At 37.8% G+C, this 14621-nt stretch overlaps 1 protein-coding gene across 2 annotated transcripts in view; it reads right to left on the bottom strand.

Annotated features, from left to right (window-relative positions):
• NUP35 (nucleoporin 35) overlaps positions 1 to 14621 on the bottom strand; it is a 43607-nt gene that overhangs the window by 16209 nt on the left and 12777 nt on the right. For both annotated transcript variants that reach the window (XM_009182572.4, XM_003907695.3), the window contains exons 3-4: positions 14438 to 14565; positions 11377 to 11434 (exon numbers count right to left, since the gene is read on the bottom strand). In XM_009182572.4, coding sequence (XP_009180836.1) covers positions 11377 to 11434; positions 14438 to 14565 — 186 coding nt within the window. The remainder of the gene's footprint in view (positions 1 to 11376; positions 11435 to 14437; positions 14566 to 14621) is intronic.

The following is a 14621-nucleotide window of genomic DNA, read 5'->3' as shown; positions in this document are numbered from 1 at the left end:
TGTGTTACAGGTTCATTATAAACATAAAACTAAGTAATATTTGTTAAACCTTTTTAAAAATTTTCTTTCAGGTAATCTTCAACTATATGGGACAGTTTTTTTTTTATTTGTACAAATGTACGGGGTAGATGTGCAGGAATACTAAAGTACATCATCCTATAATACATTTAACAATTTATTTCCCTCATCGCCACAGAAGCATTTAATAGGTATAGGCTGAGTATCCAAAATCTGTAAATACAAAATCCAAAATGTTCCAAAACCTGTAACTTTTGGAGCACGAGCATAACACTCAAAGGAAATTTCAGATTTTCAACACTCAACTGATAAGTATAATGCAAATATTCCAAAATCTGAAATTCTTCTGGTCCGAAGCAGTTCTGGTAAGGGATACTCAACCTATTCAATATATTTCTAGAATAAGGCTAATTTAAAATGAAACATCCCACTTTGACAAGAGATATATTTTTAAGAATCTGTTTATCAACTAAGTTACCAACTATTGCTTTACTAAGTAAGCAAAAGCATATATTTATACAAAAGATACTCTTAACTAATTTTAGTTACTACAAAGATTCCATTAACAAACCAAAGACAGCAAAAGGCATTTAATCTGAAGCCAATCCAAATTTTCTATGGTTTATATGTATTACCATTAAGATAAAATTTAGTTATGCTACATCATGTAATAACTTTCAAGCAAGAAATTAAATGAAGGTTCAAATTATGACAACCATTACAACCTTTAAAAATAAAATCAAAAATAAGTCTCAAACGAATAAGCAATCTAATTTTTGCCCTGTCAACTACTCTGAGTAACATAATTACTTATACATAATCTAAAACTATTTACATAACTTTAGCATAATTGCCCCCCACCTAATGTTTAATTGCTCCACTGATTTTACTTCCTTTCAATCAGACTTCTGGTGCCCACATGCCATGCTTTATAAGATGAAAATAAAGTGTGCCTATCAAACCACATCAAATCGGAGTGTAATGTGTCTCCCTGAGTAAATCACTATCCAAACATTCTTCCTAAAACTGGATTAAAGCAGAGGGCAAAAGATCTTATTACCCTTTATGACAATGTCTTCAATTAAAGAAAGATTCAATTATTTCAAAATAGACCACTAACCTAAATGAAAACAAAAGAGATAAAAAGATAAGTAAATTTTAAACAGATATAAGCCAAATGAAATTTAGAAAAAAAGAGGGTTTCTGGCAGTGTTAACTTCTTATCATGAAACAAAGTAGCACAAAATGTACTAAGGGATTTGGTCTCTGCTCAATGAGAGGAGGAAGACTGGAGATTGAACTCAACCATTTGATTGATAATTCAATCATGCCCACGTAATGAAACTCCAATAAAAACTGTGAACATAGACGCTCCAGTGAGCTTCCCTAGTTGGTAGTACTCCATGTATATTGCTATACATTGACAATGGGATGATAACACATCTCCCTTCACATTTGGAACCCTTTCCAACTTCGCCCTATGTCTCTTCCTTTGGCTGGCTCTACTTTGTTTCTTTTTGCTGTAATAAAACTGTAACCATGAGTACAGCACTTTCAGTGGGGTTGTGAGTCTTTCTAGTAAACTACCAAACATTACAAGCAGCCTTGGGAATCTCTTACTTTATAGACAGTTGGTCTAAAGTGATCGTTCCAAATTTAACAGCTAGTATCTGAAGTAAGGATAATCTTATAAGGACTATTTAATCAGACTTTGTAGTATGGCACACACATTGTACCCAAAAAGCGTACTGAACAGTGGGTACAATGTCCAATCAAGCATAGTGAACTGAACCCTGTATTCACTTGTAATCCCTTGCAAACACCTAATGACAGACACTCTAAAAAAGTATCAGGTTTTGGGGACAATGATACTGTGGAAAACTCCTGGCTGAACTTAAGGAAAACTAGTGTAAAGTATATAATAAGGGCTTAGAGGCCAGGCCTCTCCTTATCCCAGGCAGCCAGATAACTGTCACTTTCCCAATCCACCCTCAAAGACCAAAGAGTTTGTCTCTGGAGAAAAGGAACCTAAACAGCTCAAAACTCAATGAGTCTGACAGCAGAAGACAACTGTAATGAGATTAAGTGGAAATCTGCACACTGAAAAGGAGACTTGCCCCTGCCTAGATTCAGAACACCAGCTTAGGCAATAAGGCTATTAAAAGATTCTTCTTTGCGAACACTTACAGGTGAAGCCCAGTAAGATACAAAACAGCCTCTCTCCATCAATTCTACCCTGCTGCCAATACTGAACCCTATACACACAGTTATTCCAAGTAGCTTTCTAGTGCCTCATTTGATAAATATTTGCTCACCAGCAATGACAGAGGGGTTAAAAAAAAAAACAAAAACAAACAAACAAAAAAACACCAATAACTAGAAGAGACGAGACAGTAAGAGCAGGAATAAAAAAGACTGCTATTAACCTCACTGCTAGGACATTTTACCTATGAAAGAACAGAATGCTGTATTTCTAAGTATATTCAAAGAATAACAACAAAAATGTTCCCGGAATTAAAATGACAGAGAAAATAAAAAACTGATTGAGATGGTGGGGCACGGTGGCTCACATCTGTAGTCCCAGCACTTTGGGAGGCTGATGAAGGTGAATCACTTGAGGTCAGGAGTTCGAGACCAGCCTGGCCAACATGGTGAAACCCTGTCTCTACTAAAAATACAAAAAATCAGCCCGGAATGGTGGCGCACCATCTGTAGTCCCAGCTACTTGGGAGGCTGAGGCAGGAGAATCACTTGAACCTGGGAGGCAGGCTGCAGTAAGCAGAGATTGCATCACTGCACTCCAGCCTGGGCAACTCCATTTCAAAACAAAAAAAAAAGCCAAAACACACACACACACACACACACACACACAAAATTTGAGAAAATCTCTCAGAAAGTAGCATACAGATATAAATGATAACATAAAAGGGAAGAAATAATTAGAAATCTCTGCAGTAATGCAACACACAAACAGAAATAATTCCAAAAAAGGGAACACAGAAAGCAGAGAGAAAGCAATTGTCAAGCAAATAATACAGGGAAGTTTCTCAGAACTGAAGAATATAAGCTTCTTGATGCCAAGGATCCATCAATTCCCCAGAAAAACAATTTTAAAAGCTCTACACCTAGTCACATTTGTGAAACTGAGAATACCAACCATAGAGATACCATAAATTTTGGAAAACAGGTCACACAGAAATACTCAGGAATCATCACCACAAATCGCTTCCACAGAACACTGGAAGGCAGAAGACAATGGAATGATGCCTCCAAAATTCCAACCTACCAACCTACGCTATCAGTCAAGTGTGAAGACTGAAAATAAAGCATTTCTGACATGAGGTCTTAAGATTTTTGCTTCCTAAGCAAGCTTTTTTAGAAAGCTACTCAAATATATTCTTCACCAAAACCAGGACATAAAGAGGAAGGAATGCTTTCTAGGAAAAAGAACTCGATGTTAGAAACTTGCAAGTCCTAGGATGACAGTCATACACCATGCCAAAACAAGAAATCAAGACAGAGGCTAAGAGAGAGAAATTCTCAGTTTAAAACAAAGAAAAATGTGCTTGAAAAATGAGTGTACTAAAATAGGTGTATACCATAGCAACAGAATGTTTGCTTAAAATAAAGGGAACAAATGGCACATAGAAAAAAAATACAATTATTAGCTATTGGAGAATCAAGAGTTTTACAGAAAGAATAATATTAATTGGTTCAGCACTGAGCAGTATTTACATAGTCACAATACAAACACTGACAAAGGAATAAAATTAGATATAACTATATTCAGATAATATGAGGGGAAAATATAGTATCTTCAATTACTTTAAGAGAAATACAGCAAAATTAAAAACTGAAAATTAAGAATTAGCAATATGATGATATGTGGCTGGCTAAATAATAACCCTCCAAGATAACAAAATCCTAATCCCTGAAATCTGCGAATGCTATCTATGTGGCAAAAGGGATCTTGCAGATGCGATTACAGATCCCAAGATGGGGAGATTATCCAGGTGGGCCCTACATGTAACCACAAGTATCCTTACAAGAGGGAAGTAGAAGGAGATTTTACTTCGGAGAAGGTTATGTGATTATGGAAGCAGGGATTGGAATGACATGCTTTGAAGATGGAGGAAAAAGGCATAAACAAGAATCCAACTAGATGCTTAAAAAAAACAAGGAAGCTGATTGTCCATAGAATCTCCAGAGGTAATCCTATCAACACCTTGACTTTAGCCCAGTGAAACTGATTTTGGATTTCTGACTTCCAAAACTCTAAGAGAATGAATGTAAAGTGTTTTAAGTCACTACATTTGTGGTAATTTGTTATAACAGCAAGAGTAAACTAATCTAGCATCTCATTTGGACATGAAAGTAAATTCCAAAAAGAACAGCTCTAAGATCTGGACTGGCTAGTTCAAAATAAGGTTAAAGATTATTGCATTTTGTTGTAAGTATTTAAGTTCTATTTAATTTTCTTTTCTTTTTTTTGAGATAGAGTTTTGCTCTTGTTGCCCAGGCTGGAGTTCAGTGGTGCAATCTTGGTTCACTGCCACTTCCACCTCCCCAGTTCAAGCGATTCTCCTGCCTCAGCCTCCTGAGTGGCTGGGATTACAGGCACCCACCACCATGCCTGGCTAATTTTTTGTAGTTTTAGTAGAGATGGGGTTTCACCATGTTGGCCAAGCTGATCTTCAACTCCTGACCTCAGGTGATCCACCCGCCTTGGCCTCCCAAAGTGCTGGGATTACAGTAAGCTCTATTTAATTTTCTAAAACTATCTGAATTTATTATTTTGACTAAAACATAAATATTGCCACCACCGTAACTAGAAACCACTCAATGGTAGCCTAATGTGACATGAGAGTAAATAAAATTTTGGTGACTATCAAAAATAAGATTATCCTAGATTATCCAAAAAGGCCCAAGATAACCAACAAGGTCTTAAAGAGGGAAGAGGAAAGGAAAAGAATGATGTAGAAACACTGCTGGCTCTGAAGATGGTAGGGGGACACAAGTCAAAGAATGTGGGGAGCCTCCAGAAGTTGGAAAAGAAAAAAAAAAATTATCCTCTAGAGCCTCCAGAAAGGAATGCAGTCCTGCTAACATCTTGATTTTAGTCCACTGAGGCCTACTTCAGACTTCTGATCTCCCCAACTGTAACACAATACATTCGTGTTGTTTTAAGCCATTAATTTGTGATAATATGGTTCAGCAGCAATAAGAACCTACATAGTCTAGAATAAGGATAGTGTTTGTTTGGTATTATTAAAGAAAAATGCCTTGCCAAGTTGGATGCAAATACTCCAATCCTCTTATTTGGTAGTAGATACTGGTGTTGGAACGTCATTGTCTTGAAACAATATTTACATATATTAGTTACCTGTGGCTGCTGTAACAAATTACCACAAACTGGATAGATTAAAACAGATATTTATTCTCTCACAAGTTCTGGAGGCCCGAAGTCCCAAATTATGTTGTTGGCAAGGTGGCATGCCTGCTGGAGACTCTAAGGAAGGATCCACTGCTTGCTTCCTCCATCTTCTGGTGACTTACGGCATGCTTTGGAAATAACACTCTAACCTCTGTCCCCTTATGAACATCACCTTCTCTCTCCTCTATGTTTCTCTTCCTCTTCTGTTTCAAATTTCTTTCCACCTCATACCTACAAGGACCCTTGTGACTGGGTTTAGGAGCCATCCAGGCAATCCAGGATTCCCTCCCCTTCCCTCCCTACCTCTTTACACTCTCCTTCAGAGTCTTCCCTCTGAAAATCCTTAATGCAATCACATATAAGTTAACAGTCACAGGTTCCAGTGATTAGGATGTGGACATATTGTATGGAGGCCACCATTCGACTCTCTACAGCTTATATCCATCAATATATTCAGTCAACAAACATGTACAAAGGGCTGGGTATGGCATGGTGGCACACGCCTAAAATTCCAGTACTATGGGAGGTCAAGGTGGGAGGACTGCTTGAGCCTGGGAGTTAAAGGCTGCAGGGACCTATGATTGCACCACTGCACTCCAGCCTGGGTGACAGCGAGATCTTTTCTCAAAAAAAATAAAGAAATGCAAAAACATAACGTTAAGTAATGTTTTACATTTAGCAGCTCTATTAGTTGACTGAAAAGCATACATTTTAATTTTCTTAATGTTGTCAAGTGGAAAAGCACAGGATTAATGTTAGGCCCTTTGTACCCAGCTCTGAGATGGGTAAACACTGAAGACACAGGAAGTCTCTGTCCTGAAGGAGTTCATAATCAAGTAATAAAGACAGAAGAGAGCCAAGCAGAGAGAACTTTAAAAGGAGCACATGTTAGGAGTACCTAACCCAAACCAGAAAACAAAGAGTCACTTTTGGCCCCCACTTCCAGGAACACTATCAAAACTCTGAGGTCCTTCCATCAACAAAAGCAGCCATAAAATGCTATTATCACTTAATAACACACTTAACCCCTTAACAATATGCTAACACAAATAATGATTCTAGTTAATTAACTAGTGACCTACCATTTTGGAAGAGAGCTAATATATAAGTGAAAGAACTTCTCAAGAAAAAAATTAATAAAAAATATAATGGAAGAAGAAAAGCAGAAGAAAACTTCAATAGCGGCAGAAAAAAATATTGAGGGATGAGGATGGAGCAAGCAGAGCAAACACATTCAATGTCCTTTACCAGGGGCAGTAATATACCATGACTAAGAGTTTCTTATATTCTTTAATCCAGATTTCCTATTTTGACTTATGACCAATGTTTTCCTGCACCAGAAATAATATTCTAAAAAAGATCTTAACATCAGTTACAGAATGTTTAACAAAAAAAAATAAAAACCCACCAATCTCCTTATTGGATGCAAAAAAACCCTAAGCATAAAATGGCAGTCATGCCATTACATCCCATGACATCTCTTTATAAAAGTTGCCAATCTCAGAAGGCTAAGATTTACTAATCATCCAAAAAAACTTCACTTAACAATAAATACAGGAGCTAAAAAAAAAAAAAAAAAAAGCTCTAAGTGAAAAAAATCTAGGTTTTCCCCTCAATTTTCTTATCAATTCCCTTTTCCCATTTCTTGCCTATCATTGGCCATGGATGACAGGTCTCCACACCTTGTCATCTTTTCAAAAATATTCTTGTTAACTTATGTCCTATTAAGACTCTCTACATGCAAATTCCTTAAACTCAAAGTAGAAGCAGCAGTGGCTCCCAGTGGCCAATTCATGATAACTATTTTTCCTATCACAGCTCTTGTATTTTCACATACAGTTTCCACAATTACAAAACCTCACAGAAGTCACTATATTAGAAAAAAAATAAGTTAACAAAAAGATATTAACATTAATCCTGTGCTTTTCCACTTGACAACAGTTAAGAAAATTAAAATGTACGCTTTTCAGTCAACTAAGAGAGACGCTAAAATGTAAAACATTACTTAACATTATGTGTTTTTGCTTTTTTTTTTTTGAGGTCTCACTGTCACCCAGGCTGGAGTGCAGTGGTGCAATCATAGCTGCCTGCAGCCTTAAACTCCCAGGCTCAAACAGTCTTCCCACCTTGACCTCCCATAGTACTGGAATTATAGGCATGTGCCATCATGCCACACCCAGCCCTGTTTTTGGATTTTCAATGTCCCTGGGATCACTTACTGACTCAATTATTTTATTTATTTGAAACAAGGTCTCACTCTTGTCACCCTGGTTGGAATGCAGTGGTGTGATCACTGCTCACTACAGCCTTGACTTCCCAGGCTCAAGTGATCTTCTTAACCCCAGCCTCTGAGGTAGTTGGGACTACAGGTGTGTGCCACCATGCCAGGCTTATTTTTTAATTTTTTTGTACAGACAGGCATCTCACTATGTTGCCCGGGCTGGTCTCAAAACTCCTGGACTCAAGTGATCCGCTTGCCTCAGGATTACAGACATGAACCAGTGGTACCCGGCATGACTCAAATAACTGAATAGTCACTATTTCTGTGTGTAACAAAGCATCATCATCCACCTATTTGTTACAGTTTGATCAGCTTAAGGCTGTTCAGAACTAATTTTCCTAGACATTCAACCTCAGTTATGTAGCTGAAAAGATTAGGGTGACATTCTAGATGTTTGTTATCTGAAGATGGAAGATGGAGAGCCATGAGCCAAGGAGTGAGGGCAGCCTCTAGAAGTTAAGAACTTTAAGGTAACAGTCAGCAAAGAGAGGGACCTCATTCATTCCTATAACCACACGGAACTAAATTCTACCAACAACCTGAAAGAGCCTGGAAACAGATTCACACCCAAAGCCTCCAGAGAGAAACATAGCCCTGTTGACACCTGAGCTCTAAGCAATGACCCAGATATCTGATCTCTACAAACTAGAAGATAATACATGTGTTGTTTTAAACTACTAAGTTTGTAGTAACTTCTTATGGCAACTACAGCAAACTAGTACAGATTGTTGGGACAAGTCAGGTGCTGCTGTTAACACACAGCTAAAAATGTGGAAATGGATTTAGAAATCAGGCAGTCGGTAGAGGCTGGAAGAATTCTGAGCATCGTGATAGAAAATGACTAAGTTTCCTTGAACAACCTGTTACTAGAAATGTAGACTTTAAAGACATGGCCAATGAGTGCTCACAGACTGCCTGAAGAAATTCAGACTTGCAGGATTCAAAGGATCCAATTTGTATTGGGTGTTCCTTTGTTATTTATTCTGACAACATCTGCCTTAACCAGAGTGTTTAATACATTTTATGTAACTGTTAATTTCGTTAGTTTTGCTTTTTTTTTTTTTTAATTTTATTTACTTTTTTTTTAGAGATAGGGTCTTGCTCTGTCACCCAGGCTGGAGTGCAGTGACAAAATCAGCTCACTGCAACCTCGAATTCCTGGGCTCCAGCAATCCTCCTGCCTCAACCTTCTGAGTAGCTGGAACTACAGGCACATCCCTGATTTCTTAGTTTAAAATCTACTGTCTTGCTATTGTTTCTAATGTTCCATCTTTCTGTTGCTGTATTCTTTTCCTTCTTGCCTGCCTTCTTTTTCTATCACTACCATCTCTCACCTAGATTGCTACAAGTAGCCTCCTAACTTGTCTCCTTGCTTCTAGGCTAATTTTTACTCCCAAACTAGTTGTATCCAGCAACAGTCTCATCCTTATTGTCTTCCACCTTTTCTGGGTAAAGACCAATTGTGACAATAACCTAGAAGGCCCTGTAATACATCTGCCCCCATTACCTCTCCTCTCTGACCTCATTTTCTACTATTCTCCCCCTCACTTACTTCATTTCACTCATACTGTCCCCTTATTCTTCCTTGAACACCCCAGACACACTCCCACCTCAGGACCTTTGTGTCTGCTGTTACCTCCATCTAGAATACTATTCCCTACTTCCCTCACTTACAGACTTTTGAGTAAAGTTTACTTGTCCCGTAACTATCAGTGGTAGGTGGAATAATCTGGGTAGGTCCCCAAATGATGTCCATGATCTAATCCCTGGAACCTGTGAATGTTACATTACATGGCAAAGGGGAATTAAGGTTGCAGGTGAAATTAAGGCTGCTAATCAACTGACCTTAAAATACGAAGATTATCCTACATTACCTAGAAGGGCCCAATGTATTCACAGGGGTCTTTAAAAGAGAGAGGATGATGTGACTACAGAAGAATGGTCAGAGAGTTACAAAGTTGCTGACTGTGAAGAGGGAGGAAGGGAACCACAAACAAGAAACATAAGCAGCCTCCAGAAATGCAAAAGGCAAGAAAATAGATTATTGCTGGCCAGATGCGGTGGCTCAGGCCTGTAATCCCAGCACTTTGGGAGGCCGAGGCGGGTGGATCACAAGGTCAGGAGTTCGAGACCAGCCTAGCCAATATGGTGAAACCCCGTCTCTACTAAAAATACAAAAAAAAAAAAAAAAATTAGCGGGAACAGTGGTGGGTGCCTATAATCCCAGCTACTCAGGAAGCTGAGGCAGGAGAATCGCTTGAACCCAGGAGGCAGAGGTTGCAGTGAGCCGAGATCGTGCCACTGCACTCTAACCTGGGTGACAGAGCGACTCATCTCAAAAGATTATTGTCTAGAACCTCCATAAATGAACACAGCCCTACCAATGTCTAGATTTTAGCCCACCAAGACCCATTTCAAACTTCTGACCTCCAGAAATGAAAGATAATGAATTTGTATTGTTTAAGCCACTTTTATGTTTGCGGTAGTTTGTTATGGCAGCAATAGAAAACTAATACATTACCCTATTTAAATCTCTAAGTCCCCACCCCTTTCCCCACTTTGCTGCTTAATCTTTTTCCTCCACAAAATGCAATACCTTCTAACAAACTTTATAATTTACTTGTTTTGTTTATAAATGTAAATTCTGCAAAGAAATGTAAGTTCCATAAAGGCAGGGAGTATCTATTTCGTCTGCTATTTCCCAGAGTACAGTGAGGTGCTCAAATATTTGCCGAATAAACATTTGATGGGATTATACACATATGACTACATATGAAGAACTGTGCTAAGGATAATGATGATGATTAAAAAGCCATTAATCTTAAAGAAAAACTAGGTATATAATCAGTGGTTGCTTCTATTCAACAGCATTTAGATTTATAACTATGCATTAACATCTCTCAAAACACCTTTATTATTCAGTGTCTTAACTATTCCTTTTCATCCCAATTGCAACGGCTTTTTTGTTGACAAATTTTAATAACCAAGGAGACACTTCAAACATCTATTAAGTATACAATTTCTTTTTTTTTTTTTTGAGACGGAGTCTCGCTCTGTCGCCCAGGCTGGAGTGCAGTGGCCGGATCTCAGCTCACTGCAAGCTCCGCCTCCCGGGTTTACGCCATTCTCCTGCCTCAGCCTCCTGAGTAGCTGGGACTACAGGCGCCCACCACCTCGCCCGGCTAGTTTTTTGTATTTTTTAGTAGAGACGGGGTTTCACCGTGTTAGCCAGGATGGTCTCGATCTCCTGACCTAGTGATCCGCCTGTCTCGGCCTCCCAAAGTGCTGGGATTACAGGCTTGAGCCACCGCGCCCGGCCTAAGTATACAATTTCTTAAAAAGACATTCTGAATATTCACCCATCATGCCTTTGGGGTGATTTGATTCAGAAAATAATCAATATACAAAGTATTTCCTTCCTGAAAGAAGTTATAGAGATTTCGGAAAATCCCCAGGTTTGAAATATAAAACAAAAAATTTTGGCAATTACCAACAAACATATCTTCATTCGACGAACAGAGAAATCTTTGGTGTTAGAGTTGTTTACTCCATGATTACACCACTGCACTCCAGCATAGGTAGCAGAGCCAGACCCTGTCTTAAAAAAAAAAAAAAAAAAAGAAAGAAAGAAAAAACCACTTACCTGTTCCAGGAGTAGATGTAACTCCAACAAGAGGACTCTGCATTACTGAAATGTTTGGCTACGCAAAAACAGAAGAAAGTGTTATGGTAAAAATGCAAAACACAAATACAGTAAGCGTTAAAAGGCTTCATTCAACAGATAACTGAACTTTTATCAGGTGCTAGAGATGCCTCTAATTAGATCAAAGTACAAAGGCACTCTTTTTTTCCGTAAGTTAAATAGTATTAACCTAAAACATACTAGACCCCTTAGTATTTGTTAAAATAAGAAAAGTCATGTTTAAAAAAAAAAACATTATCTTCCATAAAAGGTGACATAGTAACTATTTGTTTTTAGTTTCTAAAGTGCAATATGTGAAATAACAGAGATAATGGTAATTTTTAAAATGACCAAGTTCACACAGAAAAACAGAAGGGTGACAGAATATGATTTTCAACAGATACTTAGAAACCATGAAATACTCTAGATTCAAATCAGTCTAAACAATAATAGACAGCATATCCCTACCACTACCAGTAGAACGTTCCAAAACTGGTAAATTATCCATTTCAGTCCCTTTAAATATAATTAAGGATTAAAACAGTTAAAAATCCTTCTAAAACAAAGACGATATTCAATCAATAAATGAGAACAGACTCTACCTAGAACTCAATATTTTAAAAAACAGATTCTAATTAAACTAAGGAAATCTCAAATAGCTTCATCTAGCAACCAGAACTAAATGCTGAGAGAATGTTGGGAGAGATATAAAATGTATTCTTCAATGATTAATGCCAACTCTTTCATGATTAGAAAAAGGTTGAGCAAATTCCAGGGGGCATAACTAATTTGGGCTCTAATCTAGCAATGATATTCTTACCAACTTTCAAATCAAAAACATTCTCTATAAATTATGACCCATGAGTCTTTCAAGCATTTTGAATACAGCAATATCTGCAAGCCTTTGCCTATATCATCAGAGAAGTAATGAAAACTTGCACAAATTTAGAAGCCAGTGGTTCTTGTAACAAACAATTTTTAAATTTTTATTATTTTATTTATTTTTGAGACAGGGTCTCACTCTGTCACGCAGGTTGAGTGCAGTAATACAATCACAGCCCATTGTAGCCTGAGCTTCCCAGGCTCAAGTAATCATCCCACCTCAGCTTTCTGAGTAGCTGGGACTATAGGTACACACCACCACACCCAGTCAATTTTTTTTTTTTTTGTATGTTTAGTAGACACAGAGTTTCGCCATGTAGCCCAGGCTGATCTCAAATTCATGGGCTCAAGTGATCTGCCCAAAGCCCAGCACAGGGGCTCACACTTGTAATCCCAGCACTTTGGGAGGCCAAGGAAGGTGGATTACTTGAGCTCAGGAGTTCAAGACCAGCCTGGGCAACAGGACAAATCCCATCTCTACAAAAAATACAAAAATTAGCTAGGCATGGTGGTGTACGTGTGTAGTCCCTGCTACTAAGGAGCAGAGGTGGGAGGATCACTTGAGCCCAGGAGGTCAAGGCTACAGTGGGGCATGAGCATTCCACTGCACTCTAGTCTGGGTGATACAGCAAGACCCTGTCTCAAAAAATAATAATAATAAAAATGATAAAAATACATAAAAATCAAGCAATCCGCCCACCTCAGCCTCCCAAAGTGCTGGGATTACAGGCATGCACCAACACGCCCAGCCTTCATACCAAACTAAACATAAGCTTTACTTACCAACCTTTAGAAAACCATCCCAGACCAGAATATCTGTCCATTAGGAACAACAAATGCCATACATGTAATTTTACCATTTCTAGTAGGTACATTTAAAAAGTACAAACAGGTGAAATTTAGTAATGGTTTATTTAGCCCAACACATCCAAAACATTCTCATTTCAATATGTAATCAACATAAAAAATAAGATACCTTACATTCTTTCTAAGTCTTCAAACTCTGGTGTGTATTTTATACTTAAAATATATCTCAATTGAGACTAGTTATATCTCTAGTATCAATAGCCACACTTAGCTAGTGGCTCCTGTTAAACACGAAGGCAAGTCTAGAAGTGCTGGGAAGAAACAGTAATTTGTTTACCACAGTGAATGAATTTTGCTTTACTTGACAAGTAAGCCTAGTATGCCAGATATATAAGCCTATAAATAGCACGAATCTACTGAAAAAAGCTTTCTAATATTCTTGAACTCTTAACTTCACTAAATACGATTTAGGGAAAAGCATAAAACATATATCTAAAGCAAACAGCAGACATATGTTTATATAAAGAACTTATCAACTTAACTGATAAACGTTTATGATTGTCCTACTAAGCACAATAATAATAGGAAACAACACTTGTGTCTCTGAAGCTACTAAATTTTCCACTTAAAAGAAAAGTTGGCCAGGCACAGTGGCTCACACTTATAATCTAGCGCTTTGAGAGGTCAAGGTGCAAGGATCACTTGAAGCCAGCAAGACCTCATCTCTACAAAAAATAACACAATAAGCCAGGCATAGCAGCACGTGCCTATATCCCAATAGGACAGTTGAGGCAGAAGGATTGTTTGAACCCAGGAGTTCAAGGCTGCAGAGTTATGGCTGCATCACTGCACTCTAGCCTGGGCAACAGAGCAGGACCCTGTTGGGACCTTAAAAAACAGAAGAAAATAAAGAGAAGTCCATACTACTTCTCAGCTGACAAGTGCCCTAGATCTACATGAAACTCTAAATTTTCATTTATTCTTTCACATAATTTTTAAATATTAAACTTCTTAAACAATCAGAAAGATTTAAACCATAATCACATTCTACATGTATATTAAGTAGATTGGAGGTATGAGCAGGTGGATAAGGCATACCTATAAAAACTGAGAATTACCTATGAGAGAAAATCTCGAGTTCTACGCTGTTAAGTACAGTTCATCATCAACAATTTAAGTAGATTGTACGATAAATGTGTTTAATGCTTATTCTGTGCAACACAGTTACATTAAAATAGACCTCAGGGAAACATTTCAAAGTATTGACTCTCACTGAACAGTCACATAAAACCATGATGTTGTTCACTGTGGATCAAAATGGTATTTATATTACCTGTCTTCTTGAAGTTAAAGGTGTTGATCCAAGTCCTGGGCTAGAAATGTCATCATATATACTTCTAACTGGTGGAGCGCCACTTTTATCTTTATGAGCTGGTAAAACTGGTTGTGGTGGTGACCCACCTACAGTGTACAAAAAAAAAAAGGTGAGAAAAGAAAAGATTCTTCTATCTTTTTGG

This window comes from Papio anubis, chromosome 10 (assembly GCF_008728515.1).
Source record: "Papio anubis isolate 15944 chromosome 10, Panubis1.0, whole genome shotgun sequence".
Lineage (NCBI taxonomy): Eukaryota > Metazoa > Chordata > Mammalia > Primates > Cercopithecidae > Papio > Papio anubis.
Note: the sequence above shows the minus strand (reverse complement) of the source record. Positions and strands in the feature narration are given on the sequence as shown.